At 34.2% G+C, this 22690-nt stretch overlaps 1 protein-coding gene and 1 pseudogene across 1 annotated transcript; one reads left to right on the top strand and one right to left on the bottom strand.

The window, feature by feature from the left end:
* The first annotated feature begins 4242 nt into the window (after positions 1 to 4242).
* LOC127117463 (oxygen-dependent coproporphyrinogen-III oxidase, chloroplastic) lies at positions 4243 to 9384 on the top strand. The gene is made up of 8 exons (XM_051047485.1): positions 4243 to 4991; positions 5833 to 5908; positions 6215 to 6309; positions 6921 to 7004; positions 8500 to 8587; positions 8689 to 8813; positions 8910 to 9008; positions 9128 to 9384. Exons 1-8 carry the CDS (start codon positions 4440 to 4442, stop codon positions 9194 to 9196), a joined length of 1188 nt encoding a protein of 395 aa, XP_050903442.1. The 5' UTR covers positions 4243 to 4439; the 3' UTR covers positions 9197 to 9384.
* A 4486-nt stretch (positions 9385 to 13870) lies between these two features.
* LOC127120982 (uncharacterized) lies at positions 13871 to 16667 on the bottom strand (annotated as a pseudogene).
* Positions 16668 to 22690: the final 6023 nt, after the last annotated feature.

Raw genomic sequence — 22690 nt, 5'->3', positions numbered from 1 at the left:
TGCACAATGAGAATATGTAGGCACGAGGATTCAGATTCTCTGCAAGCTACCTTATTTCTTTCTACCTTATTTATTAATCATATTCTTCATAATTCTTCATCAATCAATACCATTTGTTTGAGAACAAATATATTTTTCGTTGGATTCCATTCACATCATTTTAGGAAGATTTAATCGGAGTCCACCTTGTGAATTAAGAGCTATTTGGCTTATTACCAAACACTTAATTCCTTTGTTGTTGGTCATTCTAATACAGTGATATCATGCCTTAGGCCCCTCACTTATTGGTCTACCTTTACTCTTTGGTTTAGAGTTTATTCCTTCATGGATTCAATATACCATTGTTCGTTCCCTACAGTGATATAATATTCCTTGTACCAGACATCATTTTCCCTTGGGTTCCATACTTATCCTTTTAGGACGATCTAATTGGAGTCCCCCTTGTGAACCAAGAGTTGTTTGGCTTATTGCCAGACACTTAATTCTCTTTGTTTCGGGTCATTCCAATACAGTTATACCATGCCTTAAGCCCTTCACTTGTTTGTTTGTTTGTTTGTTTACTCTTTGGTTCAAAGTTCATTTCCCTTTATGGGCTCCCATGCTACCATTTTCTTTTGGTGTAGGTTATACTTTTCATCACTTCAATCTCTCCTTCTCTTTGTTTTCGTGGTTATGGGAACTACGAATGATTTGACTTTCTCATTGCACAATGAGAATACGTAGGCACGAGGATGCGAATCCTTGGCAAACACAATCTTAATTATTCCTTTTTCCATCTTAGGGCACTACCCACATCTTTCATGATTCATAATCTACCTTCAATCATTAAACCATTCATCTCGGTGACATACTGTCTTTCTTTGGAACCAAACACCACTTTTCTTTGGAATTCCATATATACCTTTTTAGGACACTTATCCACCTTTGTGATAAGAGTTGTTTGACTTATTTCCAAACATTTAATTCCTTGTTTTTGGCCAAACCATACAGTGATACCATGCCTTAGCCCCCTTACTTGTGGTTGCAAATGTCATTTCTCTTATGGATTCCAATACACCCTTACCTTTTGTTCCAAATTACACCCTTCTGTCACTTTTACCAAACTCTTCATTTCTTGGACTTTGGATACTTTTCTCTATCATTTCATTCATCTTCATGATGCGTTCGTTCACTCCATGTGATATACCGGTTATCTTTGAGCCAAATACATTATTTCTTTGAGCTCCATCTTATGTCTGCTTACGAACCAAGAATAGTTTGGCTTATTGTCATACATTTAATTATCTTTTTCAGTTATTCTAATATAGTGATACCATGTCTTAGGCCCCCCATTTGTTGGTTCATACCAGTTTTACTCTTGGGTTCAGATTTCATCATTTTTTGGAGTAAAACAACATTATCCTTTGGTTCAGACCATACCTTTATCACTCTTCTTTTCACCTCCCACCATTAGTTCTATGAACTACGGAATCTCTGAATTCCTTATTGCGTTATAAGGATACGTAGGCATGAGGGTCTTAATCCTCTCCGAGCACTTTATCTATTCATTCCTTTTTCCCTTTATCTCTCGCGAGTAAGCTTTAGATATAACACTCATTTGAGCAAGAACAATCAAAATAGTTTTCGTTGAATACAACAGATGTGAAGGGTGTTAATACCTTCCCCTTGTATAACCGACTTCCTCACCCAATTATCTCTCCCCCCCAGGTTTTATCGATGTTTTCCCTTTCCTTCAGGAATAAATAAAGTTTGATGGCGACTCTGTTGTATGTTCTAACATATGGTGCGTTCGGGTAATATTTCCGCTAGCTTCACATGGGTCAGGACATGGGTCACGTTACCCCTTAATCAAAATAATTTCCCCGATAAGCACTCTTACATAGGTCAAGATATAGGTCATAATATCCATCTTAATGATTTATCCTTCCCACTATGAAGTTTTCTCCTCCATTGGACTCTAACCCACTGTGAGGTTCACTCCTCTATGGGACTCTAACCCACTGTAAGGGTCACTTCTCTATGGGACTCTAAACCAATATGAGGTTACAAATAAATGGTTTGTCTATCCTGATCACTACTTTACATAAGAATTGGACTCGGACAAGCATGAATAAGGGTTATTCCCGAATGCACGGTTATTCTAATCAATCACTATGTGATTATACTCATTAATCACCACGTGATTATTCTCATCAATCACATTATCATAATTTCTTTCCATATAAAGCCCATTAATGTGCAACTAGACTATCGTTCACCATCCATGCCATTAAGACACTCTCATAGATGGAATGATTCATCTTAAGTGATAATTCGCTCATGGGTACACACCGAGGTACCTTTCACAATTGAGAATTACAACCTAAATTATTCATCATAACCTAAGTTCATCTTTACTAATCATCTTCATGTAACTATGATCTTATGTTTAATCTCATTCATTATCATAGAGTTTGACCAATTATTGTTCATTCAATGCATACATATCATAGTATAAGTTATAGGGCATCCATGATAGCTTAGAATCCTCAAACAAGTTATATTTGGCAAAGAACAAGGGAAACAACCGTTTGTCATGGGGAACATTCGATTATTCTGAACATTCTATCCATGATTTTTCACTCGAAGCAACATGACGATCGATTATAGCAGGGTGACACACGACTGTCACCTGAAATTTCCTTATTTCTTCATACATTAATGATGACAATCGATTGTTTCTTCAAGGAGATCAATTGTACTCGACAATTATTCCAAAAATCTCACTTCTAAACACAACTTCTTCTATCTTTAACCATTCTAACCATGTTTAATCATAGTCTAACATACCCAAGCATTTGAAACCATGTTCAACAACATACAAGGATATATAGACAACTATGTTTTCATCACTTCTTAACCTCATGAATCTCTAACCATAATAACACAACTCATGTAATCAACATATCACAACATCAAGAAATAATAACATTAACATAGTTTCATCACATGATCACACAACATGAACATAACATCAATATAAGAACAACATAACAACCATACAAGAATAAACACCACATAACTTTATTATTTAGTAATAAGAGCGCAAGACATAACAATAATCATGTTTTAATCATCAACTTCACAAACAAATAAGAATTTACCAAAACCTTGAATCCAATTTCATGAAAAATCTCCTCCCAAGGCTATGCTAACTAAGAACCCACCTTAGTAGAGTCTTGAATTGAGTTTTTTAAAAGATGGAGATGATAATGATGATGATGATGATATTTCTTCCTTTTCCATCAAGTGTTTCCTCTTTTTTCTTTCTCTTCTTCCCACGGCAGAAACCTCTTTTCTGCCATACCAGTCCCAAAAATCCTCAATGCATGTTCATCTCGCCTACCAAATTTGTTTACACTATTGTTTATCGCACCTAATACATCTAATATAGCCTAAACAACCATCTACAAATTAAAAAAATAAAAAGAGATTAAATTTTGAAATACCGACCTAATCAAAATGATGAGAAATAGCTTGAATGTTTGAGATGCTGGAAAAGAGGTGAGAAGTTTAAGTGTTGCAGAGCTCCAATGAATGATGTTTGTATGAATGAATGAGAATGCTCAATGTTACAGAGCTCAAATGTTGTTTTGAGAACTTTTTTTTAAAATGAAGAAGGAGGAAGATGGAAGATCTGACGCGGGATATGAATCATTATCATCCAAAAATTGCATCTCCAAACCATCCATAAATTTTGAAATAAATAACATTTACAAAGATATTTCTTCGAATATACTTTTTCCACATACAAAAATATATCTCTGAATTAATATTTGTTATAATAATGATGTCTCTTTAATTTAATCTGAAAAATAACTTAAAAGTAAAAAAAATGTGATCGGAAAACTCTGGAGATTATCTAGACTTAGTGGCGTGTAAAAATATTATGTCATTTTTCTTCTGGCGTGTGCTACATTAAACACGGTAATAAATTCTAATTTACCTCTAGGACAAATTTAAAAAAATACTTAGCAGCCAAAAACCAATGTAAAAGGTGGTTTGAATTTGAATTTATTGCCTTCTTTGCACTTTCTTCTTTCTGTGGGCGTTACACTGAAACACCACTTGACTTTTGGCTGCCGCTGGTAGATACCACAAACAGTGTGCAATTTACTACGGGTAGTATTCAAATGATTGATTATAATTTTAGTAATTAATTTCTATAAAATCATAAACTTTTAAGTTTCTCCCAATCAAATTTTAATTGAAAAAATATAATCTGTTATAACATTTAAATAAATAAAAAACACCTTATCGATATCTCGTTACTCAATTTGAAAGCCCTCTTCCTTCTTCGCTTCATTTCTCTCTTCTTCTTCTTATCTGTAACTAACTCTCGCCAATCACAATCACCTTTTTTTTTTCTTCAAATCTAACCGTAACAGAATTCTGTTACAATGCCGTCTACAAGTTCCGTCACAGCTCCGTCATACGCCGTTATCCCCTTCACCTTCACCTCTTCAAAATCATCTCCAAATTTTCCAACAACAAAACTCTTCACCAAACAAAACCCTAATCCACTACTCCAAACAAAATCCACTCGCTCTCATCGAAGAGTTCTAGTAAAAGCAACCGTTTCAATAGAGAAGGAAACTCCAGAAGCTGAACGACCGGAAACGTTTCTCCGAGGCGGCGATGGCGACGGAGGTGTGTCGTCGGTTAGGGTTAGGTTTGAGAAGATGATTAGAGAAGCGCAGGATAGTGTTTGTAATGCGATTGAAGCTGCTGATGGTGGTGGAAAGTTTAGAGAAGATGTTTGGTCTAGACCGGGTGGCGGTGGTGGTATTAGTAGGGTTCTTCAAGATGGTGATGTTTGGGAGAAAGCTGGTGTTAATGTTTCTGTTGTTTATGGTCAAATGCCTCCCGATGCTTATCGTGCTGCTAAAGGTGGTGCTAGTGCGGATCAGAAGCCTGGTCCTATTCCCTTTTTCGCTGCCGGAATCAGCTCTGTAAGTTTTCTGCATTTTCCATGATTCAATGCGAGATTGCATAGATTTGTTGAAGAAAATGTTAGAAACATATATGTGGAATTCTGTGGAGTTTTTCAAAATTTGATTGATGATAGATATAAAGGTTTTAGAAAACCGTCTGTTACGATTTCAGTAGGTACAAGTATTGCAACCTTAAATGCGGTCGTCCTGGGGTGATTTAAGTTAAAATTAAGTGTTTGTTTGGTTATGCAGCTCTGGAAAATTGATATTTATTGAATTGATTTTAGATGTACTGAGACTTGAATTTAAATTTGAAGTGATTTATGTTTGCATGCATTTATGAAAAGAATGATTTTTTATAAATTCATGTTTGGATAGTTTAGATCAGAATTATTTTTCTATGTGTATACATGTTACAATATACTTGAGAATTGATTATATCCTACGGCAGAAGATAGAAATATTAACTTTTAGGTAGAATTGATTTTGAGACTTGAATCTATTCTGAATCTGGAAATTGAACATGACAATTCATGGTTAAATCAAGTTTGACTTACCGAAACACGATTCTAGGAGGTTCATATGTGGAACCAAACATTGACTGAGTTGGGTATAACATGATTTATGTTTGTATATGTAAAGTGAGTTCAACAATAACTTTAGACAATCTCAATTCTAGAGGCAAAAACATGGAATTTCAACTTCAAGCATAGAATAAAATTTTTTGGAGGTAAAAACATGAAATGTCAAAATCAATTGTATACTTTTAGAATCATGTTTGTTTCTCTCAAAACTGAAACCAAGCATTGAATAACTCAATTGTATTTTTCTCTCACTGTCTTTCTTTCTATGTGTTCAGGTTTTACATCCAAAGAACCCATTTGCCCCAACCTTGCATTTCAATTATCGCTATTTTGAAACTGATGCCCCTAAAGGTAATGCAATTTATTTTTTCTTTCTTTTATTCAAACACTACTTTGTTCATTTTCTGAGCTATTTCTCATTATAATCATTTTGGAAAAAATTATTCTGAATTCTCACTATACTATATTATTATATACAAGTACAATGTGCACCTGTCACGTGCCAGAAATAACACTGCCAATTACCCCTAGTGTCCTCTAACAGTATTGTCTAATACATATATTATACTAGCATGAAAGTGTGAAACTTGTAGCAACGTTGGATAACAGGACTCTTGAGTTTGCTTCTATTGATTGTCATGCTATTTCATTCTGCAGACGCTCCTGGAGCACCTAGACAATGGTGGTTCGGTGGAGGAACCGACTTAACCCCTGCTTATATTTTTGAAGAGGATGTCAAGCACTTCCACTCAGTATGTTCTTAACACTTGGTTTATCAAATTTTGTGGTTAAGAGTCAAATTCCTTGGTAAACTGTTTTTTTAAAATAGTTTCCTTTGTTTTAAAATATCACCTTACTTTGACGTCTCAGGTGATTACTTTTAATATGGGTTTGCAGTTTTAGACAGGTTTTCTTGAATTTAATATGTGTAGTTTGGTTCCTTTGAAATGGGTGGCGCTGAAATATTAAGCATAGGGATATGGTTCTGTGTGTTTCTATAAAATGTACCTTCAAATGCGTGAGAAATCTGCTATCTAATTTCAAACATTTGTTTCTATGTTACATTTGAACTGAACCATGAAATGGGAACAAAATATTCATTCCATGTTTTCCTAAATTTCTTCTGAAATGATAACTTGGTGTTGGTGATTACCTTCTACACCCCACCCCTTCCAAATAAGAATCTCTTGTCCAAATTGGTTTAATAAAAGAGAGAATATAGGATGCTTGAGAAATTCTTCCGCATGATTTTCTGTTTAAACTTTATTTTTTAGAAACATTGTCGTGATCATCTGGTTTTGTATTTATTTAAGGCATTCAAGAACAAGTGCTTGACTGAGTTTACATCATGCTTTTGTTGCAGATTCAAAAACAGACTTGTGACAAATTTGATCCTACATTTTACCCCCGATTCAAGAAATGGTGTGACGATTACTTCTATATCAAGGTACAGTCTTATCCCTTTTCACATAATGAAGTGTTTTTGTCGTACGGTGATGAGCATTCAGTGTTCAGTTCATCAACCTTTAGTGAAAGAGTAAATTTGAATTTTTCTTGTCTATCTGTTATCATTAGCTTTGATAAAATTTTTACATGATGAGTTGAAGGCTATAGTAAACATTAAACCAGTCTGTAGGCTATAGTAAACATTAAACCAGTCTGTGTAGTTTGTAGCAATGATGACTGTAGGTTAGAGTGTTTTATAGGAAATGGAAGAGTGTTTGTGATGCTGGGGCATCAAGAGCTGGATGGAGATATCATCGCATGTAGTATATACAGATTATAATACGAATAGATAGGTGGTGTCTTAGATAGGTTGATTTTTTTGCATGCATTGTAACCGCAAGGTTCACTTGATTTCTAGACTCATAAATCCTGCAAAAGAAAGTGATAGGACCCTGGGGTCCAATAATGATTTGGGCCATGAAGAGGACCAGGTTTTGGACACTGGCCCTAACCCAAACCGTGGAAGGTATACTCTAGAAGGATGACGGAACCTGGAAGTTATGGATGTGGCATGAGAGGTGCCACTTTTATAGGGGAATCTGTTAGAATTGAGTGTATAAATAATTGGAAGGATAGTAGTACTATTTCATCCATTCATTCATGTAATAGCTTGTTAACTCTTTGACTGTTTGGCAGAGGGAGTATTTCTCTCTGAAGGATCCTGTAATGCTCATACTTAGATAATATAACAGTGATAATGATGGAAGAACTCTTTAATGTTCATTAAGAATAACAATGGCAACGTACAATAATGATTTTAATGAGATGATGTTAGGGAAATTTGTATAGAATAATCCACTTCTTAGCTCTAGAACTGAAGAGAAATAGCAAGGAAAAGAAAGTGCAGAAGGAATTTCCAGATGAGAAGTACAGAGATACTTCATAATTCTTACACCAATCACTGCGAATTCCTTCTCCTATTTATCATGACTTGAAGGAATTTTGTGTTAGGCTTCCTCTCTCAATTACAGGCCCTGGCTCCTGATTGTGAAGATCATATGCCATCTGTCCATCCTCATGTGCATTTTGTCAATTAGCTCCAGCAGTTATTGCCTTAGTTACTATATCACGATATGTGATCACAACAAAGCCTTGGCTACGGTAGTTTGTTCTTTTCTTGTAAGAGTTTTGCTCTTTTCCCTTCAATAGTAAATCCTATTTTCTGGTGCGGATTTCTAACAGAAATCACATGAGGTAAAACCATGGTGGTAATATTGGGCTTACAAGCGACAAATTTGACATAACTATATCTGGTTATCTGTACTGTTTTTATTCTCTAGTTTGTCAATTTCTGTAAACATAGTGTACCAGCTGAGTCAGTATAGGGGCTAAAGTGGCGTAAGCGTAACTACATATTTTTTTGCTAATTGGATTCAGTCATGGTATATGCTGTTTCTGGTTGTATTTCCTTATTTTTCTGTTCATTCTAAATTCAGCATCGAGATGAAAGGAGAGGGCTGGGAGGAATATTTTTCGATGATCTGAATGATTATGATCAGGAGATGCTCCTTTCCTTCGCTACCGGTAATTGCGCATACATATAAATTGTTGGTTCTCCGCTTTTCGGCTGAAAGACATTTATCTTCTTTCATTTATGTGCTTGCCTAAACTATGGTTACTTGCAGAATGTGCAAACTCTGTTATTCCCGCATACATACCTATCATAGAGAAAAGAAAGGATTTGCCCTTCACAGAACGTCAGAAAGCATGGCAACAATTGAGAAGAGGACGATATGTTGAATTCAATTTGGTACACTTTTTAGGCTATCTTATAGACCAAAATGTTTTGCTCTACACTTTTTGAGATCATGTTTAAGTTTATGTTGCTACTGTTTTTTGGCTACAGGTATATGACAGAGGTACAACATTTGGACTGAAAACTGGAGGGAGAATAGAGAGTATTCTTGTTTCTCTCCCACTGACTTCTCGGTGGGAATATGATCATGTATGATTTTATAATCTTCTTTATATTCTACTAAAGTGTAAACAAGTTGAATATTAGAAGCATCTTATATTCCATTTATAAATCTTGTACTGAAATGCTGATATCATTTTGCTTTGCAGAAACCAGAAGTAGGAAGTGAAGAATGGAAACTCTTAGATGCGTGCATCAACCCAAAGGAATGGATCTAACTTATCAGTTTTGGTAGCTTTTTCAATAACAATAAGATAAGATAGCTTGTATTCTTTTTTTCCCGTGTATATCATGTACTTCCTTTTTTAGCGTTGAGTTGTAAATCACGTGTTTTACACTGTTCACCCATGTTGTTAAATTATGCAAATGACAATTGTTTAGACTGCAATGTAATGTATTCACTGTACTATTGTTTCTCAAAAACCTACCTATTTTGCAAAAAGCAAAGGCACCTTATTCTTGAGTTATTATTATAGATACAAAGAAAAAGTAATTAAGAGTAAGTTAATCAAAATAAGTATTTGATCGACTCAAAACTTAAAGTAATTAAGAGTAGGTTAATCAAACTAAGTTTTTTATCTTAAAAAAAAGCCAAATTGCATTAAACAAGATGTGCTGATATCAATACACTACAATTGATCAAACCTTCCACCACTGCTACACAAACAGTTCATACTAATTAAGATTGAGAATGTGGCATGAAAATTAACTACCACACATCTTACTCCATTGGTAATATATGCAAGCCAAGTTTCTCCCAAATCAAGCAAAATTTCACCACCTCAAGGAACCAAGCGGCAAAGAATAATCCCTTCTGACCTGCTTCATGTTCATGACAGTTCTCATCAAGCTAACCAAGATGCCTATTACACACCAAGCAGAAGTGCACCAAATATAGATTCTGCATGTAACCTCCATACATACCAAAAGACATGCCTTTGGATTTAGACACTATTGAGATAAGCTATAATTCAGACTATTACCTTGGATTCAGACACGATTGAGATCAGACTATTACCTTGGATTCAGACACTATTGAGAAAATCTATAAAACACACTTCGTTATTATGAAACAGCTCTCTATTTATTGCCTTTCAAATGCTCCCGATACAAGCAAATCAGACCACGGCTACGCACTGCTTTTCAATCCCATGAACTGATCAAAGTGTAATAAACTGGCAACGTACTAAACCAGTTGCAAACTTAAATCCAAATACCTATACAAATAAAGGAAAAAGGTGGTGGGACCGCATAGGTCCCACATTCTTTTATTTTTATTTTTTATAATGATCAATATACAAAATTCTGATGTCACCAAAACGCGATCAAATTTGACAAACTAATATATCGTTGGAGTTTGAATTTCGCAACAAATTCAAATATGCCATTAGAATTGAGAAACAGGCCGCATATCATATTAAAATAAAATAAAAAGTGACTTAAAAACGAGCAAAGAATGACTTCATTCGGCTAAAACATACATTCAATCGCAAAACTAATTGTATATTCAAAATCAACGCGCAAAACCGGCTCAAAGGTGTATAAGTTTGCGCAGAAAGATTTAGATTCATGATTTTACCATTTTTGAGTTTATGTGTTCATATGAATGTCAATTTGCACCTGTTAATGGGGATCCCTGTGGGGATTATCTATGTGGAGCTCCGAAGTTGAGGATTTTTTCTCCTGTTGGAATAGGGATGGAGGAAAAAAAAATCCCGATGACACTTTGGAGTGGGGATTGGGAAAGTACCATCCGTCATATGGATTCCCCTACCCCGACCATATTATATAAATTTTATATATAATATATAATTATGTAATTTTGCATATTTTTTTTATTAAAATAATAATTAATTTATTAGAAAATGAAGAGTTATCAATGAATCATTTTATTTTTTTGTTTTATTGTATAATGGATTTTTCAATTTTCCAAGTACCAAATCCTATAAAAATGCATCCATTGGATACAATGTACACACCGTCTCCTATTCTTCTTTTCTCAATTCTCTCTGCGTCTTTCATTCCTCCCCTCCTTCGTTCTCATCATCATCACAACAACCACTATCCTTTGTTCATTGTGTTTATGGTAATTACTCTTCGACTTCACTACACTTTATTAGTAACTTGTTTTTCATTCAATTAGTAAATTAGTAGTTATGTTTTCGTAATTGCAAGTGTCTTTGCATTTTTTTTGTTATTGATACAAGATATGTTTTTTTTAAAAAGAAATATGCAAAATATATCTTTTTTTTTAAAAAAGAAAAAATAACGAATTACTAGTGTCATAGTTTTGATCGAAAAATATATAAATTTTTTCAAGACTCGATCTCCGTGGATCTCCGGTTCCTCGTGGGGATGGGGATGGAGAATAATATTCCCCCGTGACGGAGAACAGGGATGTGGATGAGGAAAATATTGGGGGGCAGGGCGGGGAGTGGGGAAACATCCTCCGTACATTCCCTGCCCCGTTGACATCTCTATTGTTTATGAGTCAAAAATTATAAAGTCTTACATTAACACAAAAACATGAAGTTTAATGACGAATCGTGATTAAAATAGGTGCAAAACTCAACCATGCAAAGAAATCGCTCAAATTACATCGATTAAGACTTACTTGAATGAAAATGCTTAAGCTCACTCCGGCGACAATGGTGGACGCAATGACTCTCGATCAAGCTCCGACGAAGGTCCAAACAAGCTTTATGTTCATAAGTTTTTGTAGATTCGAACTCCTTGCAACTTCCTCTTCTAAAATCCAAACTTAATTTCAAGATCCGAGAAACTTCAAAAATCAAGTTCAAAATCGAACTACACCTTTAATCTTTATTTTTTCCCTTTGGTTGGTGATATGGTATTGTTTTTATGGACTAAGATGAATGTGAATGAATTCAAATGTGAGTGAGTTTTGGAGGGGGTTAAAATGTGATAAATGAAAATGAAGAATGATTAGTATTGCACCAATTAATGATCCATGTGAAAAAGTGTTTAATCAAGGATCAGGATTGCATCTAAGTGTGTTTGTCGAAGTTAATTTTCTGTTGAAATGGGATTGCAAGTCGATTATGGTTTTGTGTTTGTTTGAAGTAGTTTTGGAAGTGGTTTTGGTTTATGAAAACCATGTGGTTCCAAGTTGAACTTTGATGCATGTATGCATGTCATCACATTAATTAGTGATGATTTGATGCAAAATTTTGTCACCACAATGCTTGATTATCATGTTAGCATGCTTATGTTCATGCTTATGAATTTGTCACCAAAATGGATTTTTTCTTTGTATTTTTGAAAATGGATTCTACAAAAATCTTTTTCAAAATATTACAAGTTTTTCTAAATTTATTTTTTATAAATTAAAAGATTGAATTGTTCATTCTATAACATAAATATATATTATTTAAGATCAAAATATAGTCAAAATCACAATTTTTTCAAAAAATTGTATCTTAAAAATGATTTTCGTGAAAAACTATTTGAAATAGCTTCAAAATTAAGTGATTTTTTAAAATTTTGATATCCAAAAAAGTTTCGATAAAATGATGAAATATCTAAAATAACATTTTAAGAATAGCTAAAATGATGAAATATCCAAAAAAGTTTCGATAAAATGATGAAATATCCAAAAAAAATCGATAAAATGATGAAATATCTAAAATAACATTTCAAAAAATTGAAGTTTTTATGAAAAATTTCTTTGTAAATTTTTTTTACACTAAAATATTTAACACTATAAAAATTATTTTTAAAAAAAGGCAAAACAAACGGGCCCATTATATTCTTATGATGAAACATGGTTTTGTAGGTCCAATGAACATGGTAATGGAGCATGGCATGATGACTTGATGATGAGACAATGATAATGAAAATGAAAACATGAATTATAACATGATATTAAGATGATGATATTGTATGATGATATGAAAATGAAATAAACTTGATTTTGTATAGACTTTATTAAAAGTAAAGGTATGCATAGTTTATGATTTGAATAAAAATTGGTTTATAGTATGATGGAAAAACAAATTAAATTTAACTGTGGTGTTTGTTTATGAATGAGACTCAAATATGAAAGCAAATGCAAATTGGTTCAACATATGATAAAGAACGAATAATAGTATAGTAGATTTTTGTTGACTTTTCTTTAAAGTGTCACATGACTTCTAAAAAATTCTAAAAAATAAATGTTAATGATATGATAAGAAAGAAATAGGTTAACCAAAAAAGAGCTATGCATATGATAAATGGATGAAATGATCAAGGAGGAAAAATGGGATATGACCACCTATATTTTATATTTCAAAAATCTAGTATGAAACTATTATTTTTTTAAGTATTAGAAAAATCCGCTATAAAATCTTATGGACACAATAATATTTAATGGTACTACGATACAAGGAGTTGTGGTGATCATTCTTGTGATACTCACAATTTCACTTTCAAAAAATTTATTCACAAGTGTAAAAGTTGCGTCGGTGATGAAAATCACTATGAAGGATGGTTTGCAAAAGATTCAACATTTTTGATTTGGGGGAGTTAAATGTAGTGTTGGGGATTGCATGGTTGAAAAGTTGGTGGCTATTATGCAAGATTTGCATGGCTTCTCATTCCAAGGTTAGATTTATCTAGTAAATCCATATTAATTTCTACTATGTTGCAAGAGTTTCACAACACTCCTCAAGAGGGATGTTTCAATTTTAATATGGCTTATCGTAGTGGCATATCTGGGAGTTTGTTGCATGATTATTGAGATTTACATTAAAAAAAATACTTCAATGCCTTTAAATTTTGGATACGATTTTAATATTATGGGGCATTAAATATTAATTAAAATATTACAATTGAAATTGACTAAAAATTATAAAATTTAGATATAATTTTTTCAAATATTCAAAATAACTTCAACAAAATAAAAATATAATACGGATTAAGATAAGACGGATAAGTCGGTCGATCAAATAATATGTATTTGTCTTCCCTGTCTTTTTTAGAGCTTCACACAATTCATACATAGTTGACAAGTTATTTAAATCTAGATGACCAACAACATGAAGATGAAAGTATTGAAGTTGATATCTCATACTAATTTTCTCATGCTCACTAAAATCTGTAGGATATAATTTATCTACAAGAGCACATATATTATTTATATCAGATACTTTGTAAATATCCTTATGAATCAAACTATTGCTTAGACTTAAAAGCTCCATTGTTTGCTCAAAAAACCTATGATTCAATTCTTACACTTGTTGACCGATTGTAACACAAAAGAGATCCACTCTTAAATGTTCATCCACAATGATGTGATCCATTTGATGACGCCCACGACATTCACGCTCTATATAATCTGCATTACAATAAGGAGAATCATTATCATTTTTTCACAAAATAATATTACATCTTTCATAAACCATCTCATCCATCTTCTCTCAACTTTTGAACTAATGTCTTTGTAGTCGTGACTAACTGCATAGCATTAAGTATATTTTGAGATTTTTGTTGTAAAGCTTGACATAAACAATATGTAATTCTCATAAGTTCTCTCATCATTTGCAAAATTAATGTGAACTCAAATGATTTCATAAACCTATAAGCAACATTAGCATCCCCACGTGTAGCATAACTTCTTCCATTTTTTTTTAATATCTACAAGAACCACACAAGTTGGATTGTGCAAATCTATCATACTACAAACAGAAGAAACATGTGAGCTCCAACGTGTGTCTCTGCCTCGTTTCAAAGTACCAATCTGATTTTTGTCTTTTACCACTATCAAGCTCATCAATCTCTAGCAAATGTGAAATCTCTTCAAAAATGAAATTTTGAAACTCATCTTGACGCTTACTAGAGGAACATACAACATTGACAATATAAGTCAAGTGTGAAAAGAAATCATGAACAATAAAAACTTCTCTTGATGCAGCAACTAAATCAAGTTGTAATCTATGTGCCAAAACAATGTATGTAATAAGCATAAGGACAATCCTTGATAAATAATGCTTGTAATTCATTCCACTTAGGGGTGGTAAAACGGGTTGTGGTCCGATGGGCCAGCCTGCGCACCCGTCAAAAAATGGAGGATTGGGATTTTGTGTCCTCCTACCCGCTCAGCCAGTTCAGCCTTAAGTCCGCAAAAAAAAAATGGGCGGGATGTCCCGCCAACCTAGTTATGAGCACTCAAAATATTTATTTTGGTTGGTTGAAGGTTAACAATTGAGCTATAGTTTTGCAATACTTGTTGACGATTCTATTTTATACATTTATTTGTGAATATATGCAATATTTTTTAAAGTAAAATTTGTTAAGAAGATACTTTATAAAAAATTATTCTAAAAAATAAGTGAAAAATATAATTAAAATGAAAAAATAAGTGTATTAATCTATTAAATAAATAGGCGGGAAAGCCCGCCAACCTGCCACCTTGGCGGGGCGGACTAGATTTTTAAGCTTGATTTCATTTGGCGGGCTTGCCCGCCCCGCCCCCTTTTTTTGGCGGCCTTATGGTAGGGCGGGCGGCCCGTTTTACCACCCCTATTTCCATCCACCTCTCATATTACTAGCACCATCATACGTCTGTCCACGAATATCTGAAACATTTAGACCATGTCGAGAAAGAACATCACAAATTGCATTTCATAGTGTCGTTAACATGCACAAACTCAAAAGTCATTCTTGAGTACACCCATTTTTATCCACAAACCTCAAGATAATAGTCATTTGTTTCCTCAAAGATTCATCACGCAATTCACCAACAATTATGCAAAATTTAGAATTCTCAATCTCTTCTCGAATATACCTTTTCACTTTACTAGACATGATATGCAAAATTTCTTTTTGAATTGAATGAGAGGTATACTTTGAATTATATGAAGCATTCTCTAGTACTACTTTTGCAAGTTCGTCATATTGTATGACGCTAAGAGTTTTACCATTTCAATAAAGTTACCTCTATTTTTTGATCCAAGTGATTCGTCATGGCTTCTAAAAGAACAAGCTTGAAATGCGAGCTAACGAATGAAATCAATAGAGCTCTTGAGATGAAATTTATTTTGGATGACTTGATCAGCACACTGCACATTAAGAACATTTCTGATGTGAATTGATTGATTGAACAAGTATTGAGAAGATTTCAAAGCATTATTGTGAGGTGAACAAGGACTCCCTCCAATATGAATAAGAAAAACACATTTCTTTCCGGCATTGACCTTTCTCCATGTTTTAAATCCTTTTCTAGTAGACACACCAGCTACGGTATGTCCACTAAGTTTTTTACTGAACAAGTAACAAAGTAAATAATAAGCAGCATCATTAGTTGGAGAAGTTTCTAGCTATGGAGGGAACATTTTAAACCAAGATGCTTGAAATCGTCTTGGATTTTTATCTCTATTAAGGGGATACTTTTCAACTTGCCATTGATACGGACCCCAATAAAGATAAGCTTTTCGAACTTCATCTCTTTGATTTATTAGATATTCTCAAATTTGGACACGTTTTTCGGAATCACGTTCTAAGCAATTGATATCAAATTCATCTATGGTGACTTTTTAAAATCTTGCGAGATTGTTCATCTTGTAGAACTTAAATTGTTTGTTCACCGGAAGCTTATTCCTCAAATATCGATGTTGAAACTATACAATTTTCCATCTTTATCGAAAGATTTCCTTTTAGAAATGCTTCAATTGCCTTATGTTTAACCATTATATAGCTTCTAAAAAGTACACAAATAATCAAACATATTTTTTAAATAATCAATTACACTTAAATCTAATAAAATTATAAAGAAAACTAAATCTAGAATAGTCCAACTAATCTTTGTTTAAAATAGATAAAGAGCTTTGTTTATAAAAAACAGTCCAACTAATTATAATTTATAAAGCAACCTAAGGATCAATATAACTCAAATTTAGGATATGTTCACCGAATAAAGTTTGCAGATGAATAGAGCATATCAAAAGAACAGGCTCAAAAATAGATAAGATGACAATACATAAACCAATTACAAATAATCGTGCAAAATTGATATGCAAACATAGTCTGTATTTCACCAACACATCTAAGAAACAAATTGTGAGTTTGTGACAACATTTTATAAAGAAAATTTTATAAGCCTTTTAATAAAAAGGTTGAAATCATATTATAATATACACACATTTAACATTTTGTTAACTAATAGAACCAAGCATATAAAAAGAATATAAAAATAAAAGGTAACTATATTGTAATTTATTCACTGAAAACTGGGGATGAGTCATGAATCCCTTTCTTGCAATATGGAAAAGTATGATCCAACAAAAGAAACCAATTAATTACAAATTGCCTCAGCACAACCGTGAACAAACCACTGAGTATATCCGCCACTGAGTATATCAACACAATTTACACAAAGCAATAATATATCAATGAAGTGAAGTGAACAAACTGTGAACAAAAGCGTCGAAGCCGTCGTCAAAACTGTTGTCGAAGTGTTATCGAATCGAACTAGAAGTTGTGAAAAAATATGCCATCACCTCAAAGCCGAGAGAAAACAAAGTCATCACTGATGCCGAAGTCGTTGCAATGTAGAAGTAAATTAATGTTGGTGGTAGTAGCTTGTTTGTTTGTGAGTTGTTGCAAAAAGAAGAAGAGAAAAAGTTTTCTTGTGTTTATTGAAAGTGAAACGTTGGATTGCAAGAGGTAGCGTATGGAAGTAGAATAACTTTGATTTTTTTTTTAATGTGTCCAAAACGAAGTCGTTTTGGTATTTTAAAAAAAAATAAAAAGTGAGGGATGCAGCTGCTCCTGCCAGCACCTGGTAAATTTGCTACTGTGCATCCATGCACAAGTTAACATTAAAATATTCGGAAGATGCATCTACGGAATAATATTGTAGATGCATCTCCAGAATGATTTGGAGTTTAAATCGCAATGATGGTAGACTATCTGGGACTTGACCCAGGGAAGGAGAAGGAGGAGTTAGATAGGATTATGGGGGCTCATGTTAGATTTAAATACCTGAAAAAGATATATACATAGGATCTCCAGAGAGCACATCAAGCTACAGGTGATGCCGAGCAGGTGGGACTCCATAGAGCGCATGTTATGAGAGCATAATTGTTATATTTGGTTGGCACTGAGATTTATGTGGACAAAAGTTTCACTTATACAGATGTTGTCTATCTACGATACTTCTAGAATTTTGAGCGCATCCATGAGTGCAATTGAGGAGACGCTTGTTTGGTCTACTTGTACTCGAAGTTATCAGAGGATTGTAGGTGGAAGACGAAGAAGATCACTGGAAACATCACACTACTGACGGTAATATTTATTAGTCTTTTACTTATGATTCGTGAGTTCTAAACTTTTCAGGCTTGGATCTTTCAGCACTACTCATGCGTCTCCGATTGGGCTAGTGTACCGACTTACACTGAGGATATGCCTTGTGCTACTGTATTTGCCCGCTCAGAGGAAATCAGGCGACTGAGTCATTCAGAGTGTATCTTGACCACTTGGTTGATGAGGAAATGAACTTCAACAGCTATGTCGATCATCGTGAGATGCGTCCATTTGACAAGATAATGTTATACTATGGATTGCTGGCATGCAGATCACGTCCCACTGCTCCTCATTTGCCCGAGCGCATCATGCGGCAGTTCGGCTATCTCAGACCATTCCCAAACACCCTGTTGTATTTGCTCATCCTGCTTTGACACGTAGACAAATGGATGACATGTTTGATGATTATGAGAGTCATCTGATATCGGAAGAGGCACAAAGTACCATAGTCTCTAGCGACTGGAGCTACGTGGACGGGTACATCAGGTGATTCTTCAGGGTGTCACATCTATATATGGTGCAGGTTGCTCCAATAGACCCATCTATACCTGCTCATTATGAGATAATAAAGGTGGAGCATGCACAGTTAAATTATGTTGAGGATATCTTGCCTAGATGTCATCGTATTGTGAAGATTGCGCAGACAGACATTGACAGAGATATCTTCCCTGATAGGTCTGATGTAAGAAAGATCCTAGATGATATCATGACGGAGGCACGAGGGACATTGATGTACCGGAGACAGCGTCGAAGGGTGGAGGGGATTGATGGCCGAAGAGGTAAAGACGATGTAGTCTGACATATACAGTAGTGCATTAGTATATAGTAGTAGTACTATGAATTATATTTTATTTTGACAACATGCTACTTTATTGTTGTTCTCGACTCTTTTTTCATTTATTTGTCTTTTATTTATATATGATATTTTTGGACCATCTGGATTTGTGTACATCATTGTTTGTATATCGATTGTATGGTTTAAATCTCATCACATAACATGGTACTTTTGAATCTTCATTTGAATACACATGATTAAAACTTAACATGAAACATTATGATCCAATACGTTAGGGAGATGCATCTCCGACATTATTTCGAAGATACATCTCCGGAATATTTTAACGTTCAACCAAAATTTGGTGCATTCGAAGATGCATCTCTGGGATCTAGAGGCACTTAAGTATTTTCACGTGGTGGCTAAGAAACATATAAGGTGCATTAACAAATTTTCTTGATTATTTGTCGAAGTACTATCATTTTCTCTTATCATCGGGTTATCGAAATCTAAAGGATATCAAGCAACAACTGGGTGATTGATCATTTGTCTAAGTATTGTCAATTTCTCCCTCTAAAACACCCATCCATCGCCAGAACTAAGGGAGTTCATGGGTCAAATGGTTCGGTTTCAAGAGAATTCGATGCTGATACAGATATATGGATTGGTTTGTATTAAATTCACACATTTTTGCATTAAAGTGCAAACCGAACCAAACTGAGAAACAACATGTTAATTTGAGTTGGATTGATCAGATACATTGAAAACAAATGTGCAATAATATTTTAAAAGAAGATTTAAATTATACCAACTAATTTTTCATAATAATATAAAATCCATAATTTTTTTCATTTCTCCATATATGTTTTAATGTCTCAAGTGACATTTCACTTTTTTCTTCTTGAAGTTGAATACCTTATACTAGTTTCTATGATAATAATGATATAAACTATACAAATTAATTATGCTTGATTCGAGTAGGCGAACTCACGGATAGAACTTTATAAATTTGTTGTTTGAACCAATTAACATCAAATTTTATTGATTTGATTCGGCTTTTGTCCGAACTAAAAAAATATTCAAACCCAAACATAATGATTTTGGTTGGATTCCGGTTGGATTCAAATTTATCTGAACCAATGAACACCCTTAGTCATAACCATGATTGAAATGTTCACCAAATATACGATTCACTTGCATCGAGTGCCAACCTCCATTATTAGTGATAAAGATATGGTGTTTATAATCATTTTTGGAGGGTTTTGTTGTTTAAAATGCAGGGAACTCAACTAAAAATACCATCCATATAAACTCAAACTTCCTGTTGAATCTAAAGTGCATCCTATTTTTCATGTGGCTGTTTTGAAGAAAGTTGTAGGGACCTGTTTTTCACGTGGCTGTTTTGAAGAAGGTTGTGGGGACATACCATGAAGGAGAGGAGTTGCCTGACCACATGGTAGGGAAGATACCAGAAACTTATGAGTCAGTGATTGTTTTAGCATCCCAACACAATCAAAAACAGAGAAAGGAAGTGTTGCAAATGTTTGTGCATTGGAAGGGAAAAGTTGATGAAGCGAGACATGGGAGCACACGGGAGGATGCGCTAACCATCAAGAGACAATTTCTAAATTCCAGCCTGGAAGACAAGCCTCTGAGCTCAAGAGGGAGTACTGTTAAGTCCTCTGACAATGCAATATGCCTAATTGAGGAATTGATACATAATCAAATTAGGGGGGCCATGTTCTGGAAGGTGTATTCTATAAGGGGTAAAAAGGGCACTTCTAGGAGTTCTTCGACGTGACAAGAGAGTAGAAATCTTAATTACTTCCTGAATATATGGAGTTGAATAGAGGATGGAAGAATATGTGCAGCAACAATAGCAATTTCGATGACAGTAAAAAAATTGTACCCACTTCCAGTTCCTGAGCCAGCCCACAAACTCGCTACATCAATGAGAAATGGCTTCCAGTTTCCTTCACAAGAAACATTTTGAAGAAACCACAATACGCTGTTAACCTTATTCCCAACTACACTAGTGATGTTCACAAAGGCTTCTTCTAGGACAGCAAGAGGTACTTTAGATGGTGTACTGCTAAACAAACCAGAAGCATTTGACCATTGAACAAAGAATTAGACCATGGCACAAAAGACAAAAATACAACAAAATGTAATTGAATTCAGAGATAGGTAAAAAAAATGTGCATATGTATTATTGTTGAAGTGAAAAAATTGTACATACAGTGCACAACATGTGGCAATTGATACATTATTAGGAAGCTGAAAAAAACAGAAGCAAAATCAAAGTGTGGCTAGGGAAATAATAAGCAATTGCTAAAAACCCAAACCTCTTCTTTTTCTTCTTCTAGGAGCTGCCCAGTAAGCTTAAACACAGAATATAACTTGAACACCCAGACAGTTTAAACAAAATTCAAATTCTATTGTCAGACATTCTAAGCCTAAGAGTTCTTCCATCAGTCTGCACTAAACCATTCCTGCCATGTATAGTGCAGACTCCATGATATATCCCTCGCAATTCACCAAACTACAACATCTTTGTAGGTCAACGCCACAATAAGACTCCATGATATATCCCTCACAATTGATAACCAGATACAGTGAATATGTAATATTTGCTTCAGGCAGGAAATCTACAACTATATCAGATGCCGAGGACGAACCATTAAAAAAAACGCAAAACTGTGTATAAGAAGATTTTAAGCATTAATATAGGATACAAAAGACCATAAGCTGACCTTTATGCATGGCAACAATGGGTCACCACTGTCAAAAACATCACTATCCTCAATACTAGCCTCATTGTCTGTCCAATCAGGAGGTGAGTGCCATCTAACAAAGTCCTCTAAGATACATCCAAGATTCGCAGCACAAAATATGATGAAAAACAAAACTAATTCAAGACATAACATTAGGCATATCAAAAATAGTTAGAACTTAAAAGCATAGTTCATTTAAGGAAGAGCCTCGCATTGAAAGCCAGCATATCTGAGATCAGTTGCAAGCAGCCAGCACCAACACTGACCACAAAAGGTAAGTCAGTAACCAAGAAATGCACAGTTGATGCTAAAAATAAGGTATTACAAAAAGGATGCACATCTGCTGTTAAATGAACCCAGCCTTAGTAATACTAGTCACATGAGAAACAGACATGTGATCTTCAATGAACTACAACATAAATTATGGAAATATCATGTTGATCAACTAGTTCATCAATTCAATTTAGAAACAGATTTAAGAAGACATGTGTCATATTTAAATTTCAACAATTTCAAATCACCAGATGGGCAATCAGCAACAAACAGAAGAACATGCTACCCGGTATTTAATTTAGCATATAAAACAGGGGTCGCATCCATCATCATCATTGGCTGATTCTTTCATGTTTGAACTAGCTTGCATCATCATGGAGTCTAGAGATTTCGGCACACTGATACGGAGCCTCTTCCGAGAAATACAACAGTTAAGTACTTGAAGTTATTGATACAGAAGAAGACATGTTTTCAGATCTGGAATCTCATTCGGGGGCACTCTAGGTAAATATATTGTTAAAACTAAAAGAACAAAATTTTCACAGCTCCATCAGCAAATAAATAAAATATTATTCTTCAGTCAGTAC

Source organism: Lathyrus oleraceus, chromosome 2 (assembly GCF_024323335.1).
Source record: "Lathyrus oleraceus cultivar Zhongwan6 chromosome 2, CAAS_Psat_ZW6_1.0, whole genome shotgun sequence".
Lineage (NCBI taxonomy): Eukaryota > Viridiplantae > Streptophyta > Magnoliopsida > Fabales > Fabaceae > Lathyrus > Lathyrus oleraceus.
This window is presented reverse-complemented; position numbering and strand designations above follow the sequence as displayed.

What these genes read in the sequence shown, in the direction of transcription:
- LOC127117463 (XM_051047485.1), top strand. Translation starts at nt 4,440, where the DNA reads ATGCCGTCTACAAGTTCCGTCACAGCTCCGTCATACGCCGTTATCCCC. An exon ending in ACGATTACTTCTATATCAAG is followed by an intron (nt 7,005 to 8,499) that starts GTACAGTCTTAT and finishes TTCTAAATTCAG; the next exon opens with CATCGAGATGAAAGGAGAGG. An exon ending in CTCGGTGGGAATATGATCAT is followed by an intron (nt 9,009 to 9,127) that starts GTATGATTTTAT and finishes TTTGCTTTGCAG; the next exon opens with AAACCAGAAGTAGGAAGTGA.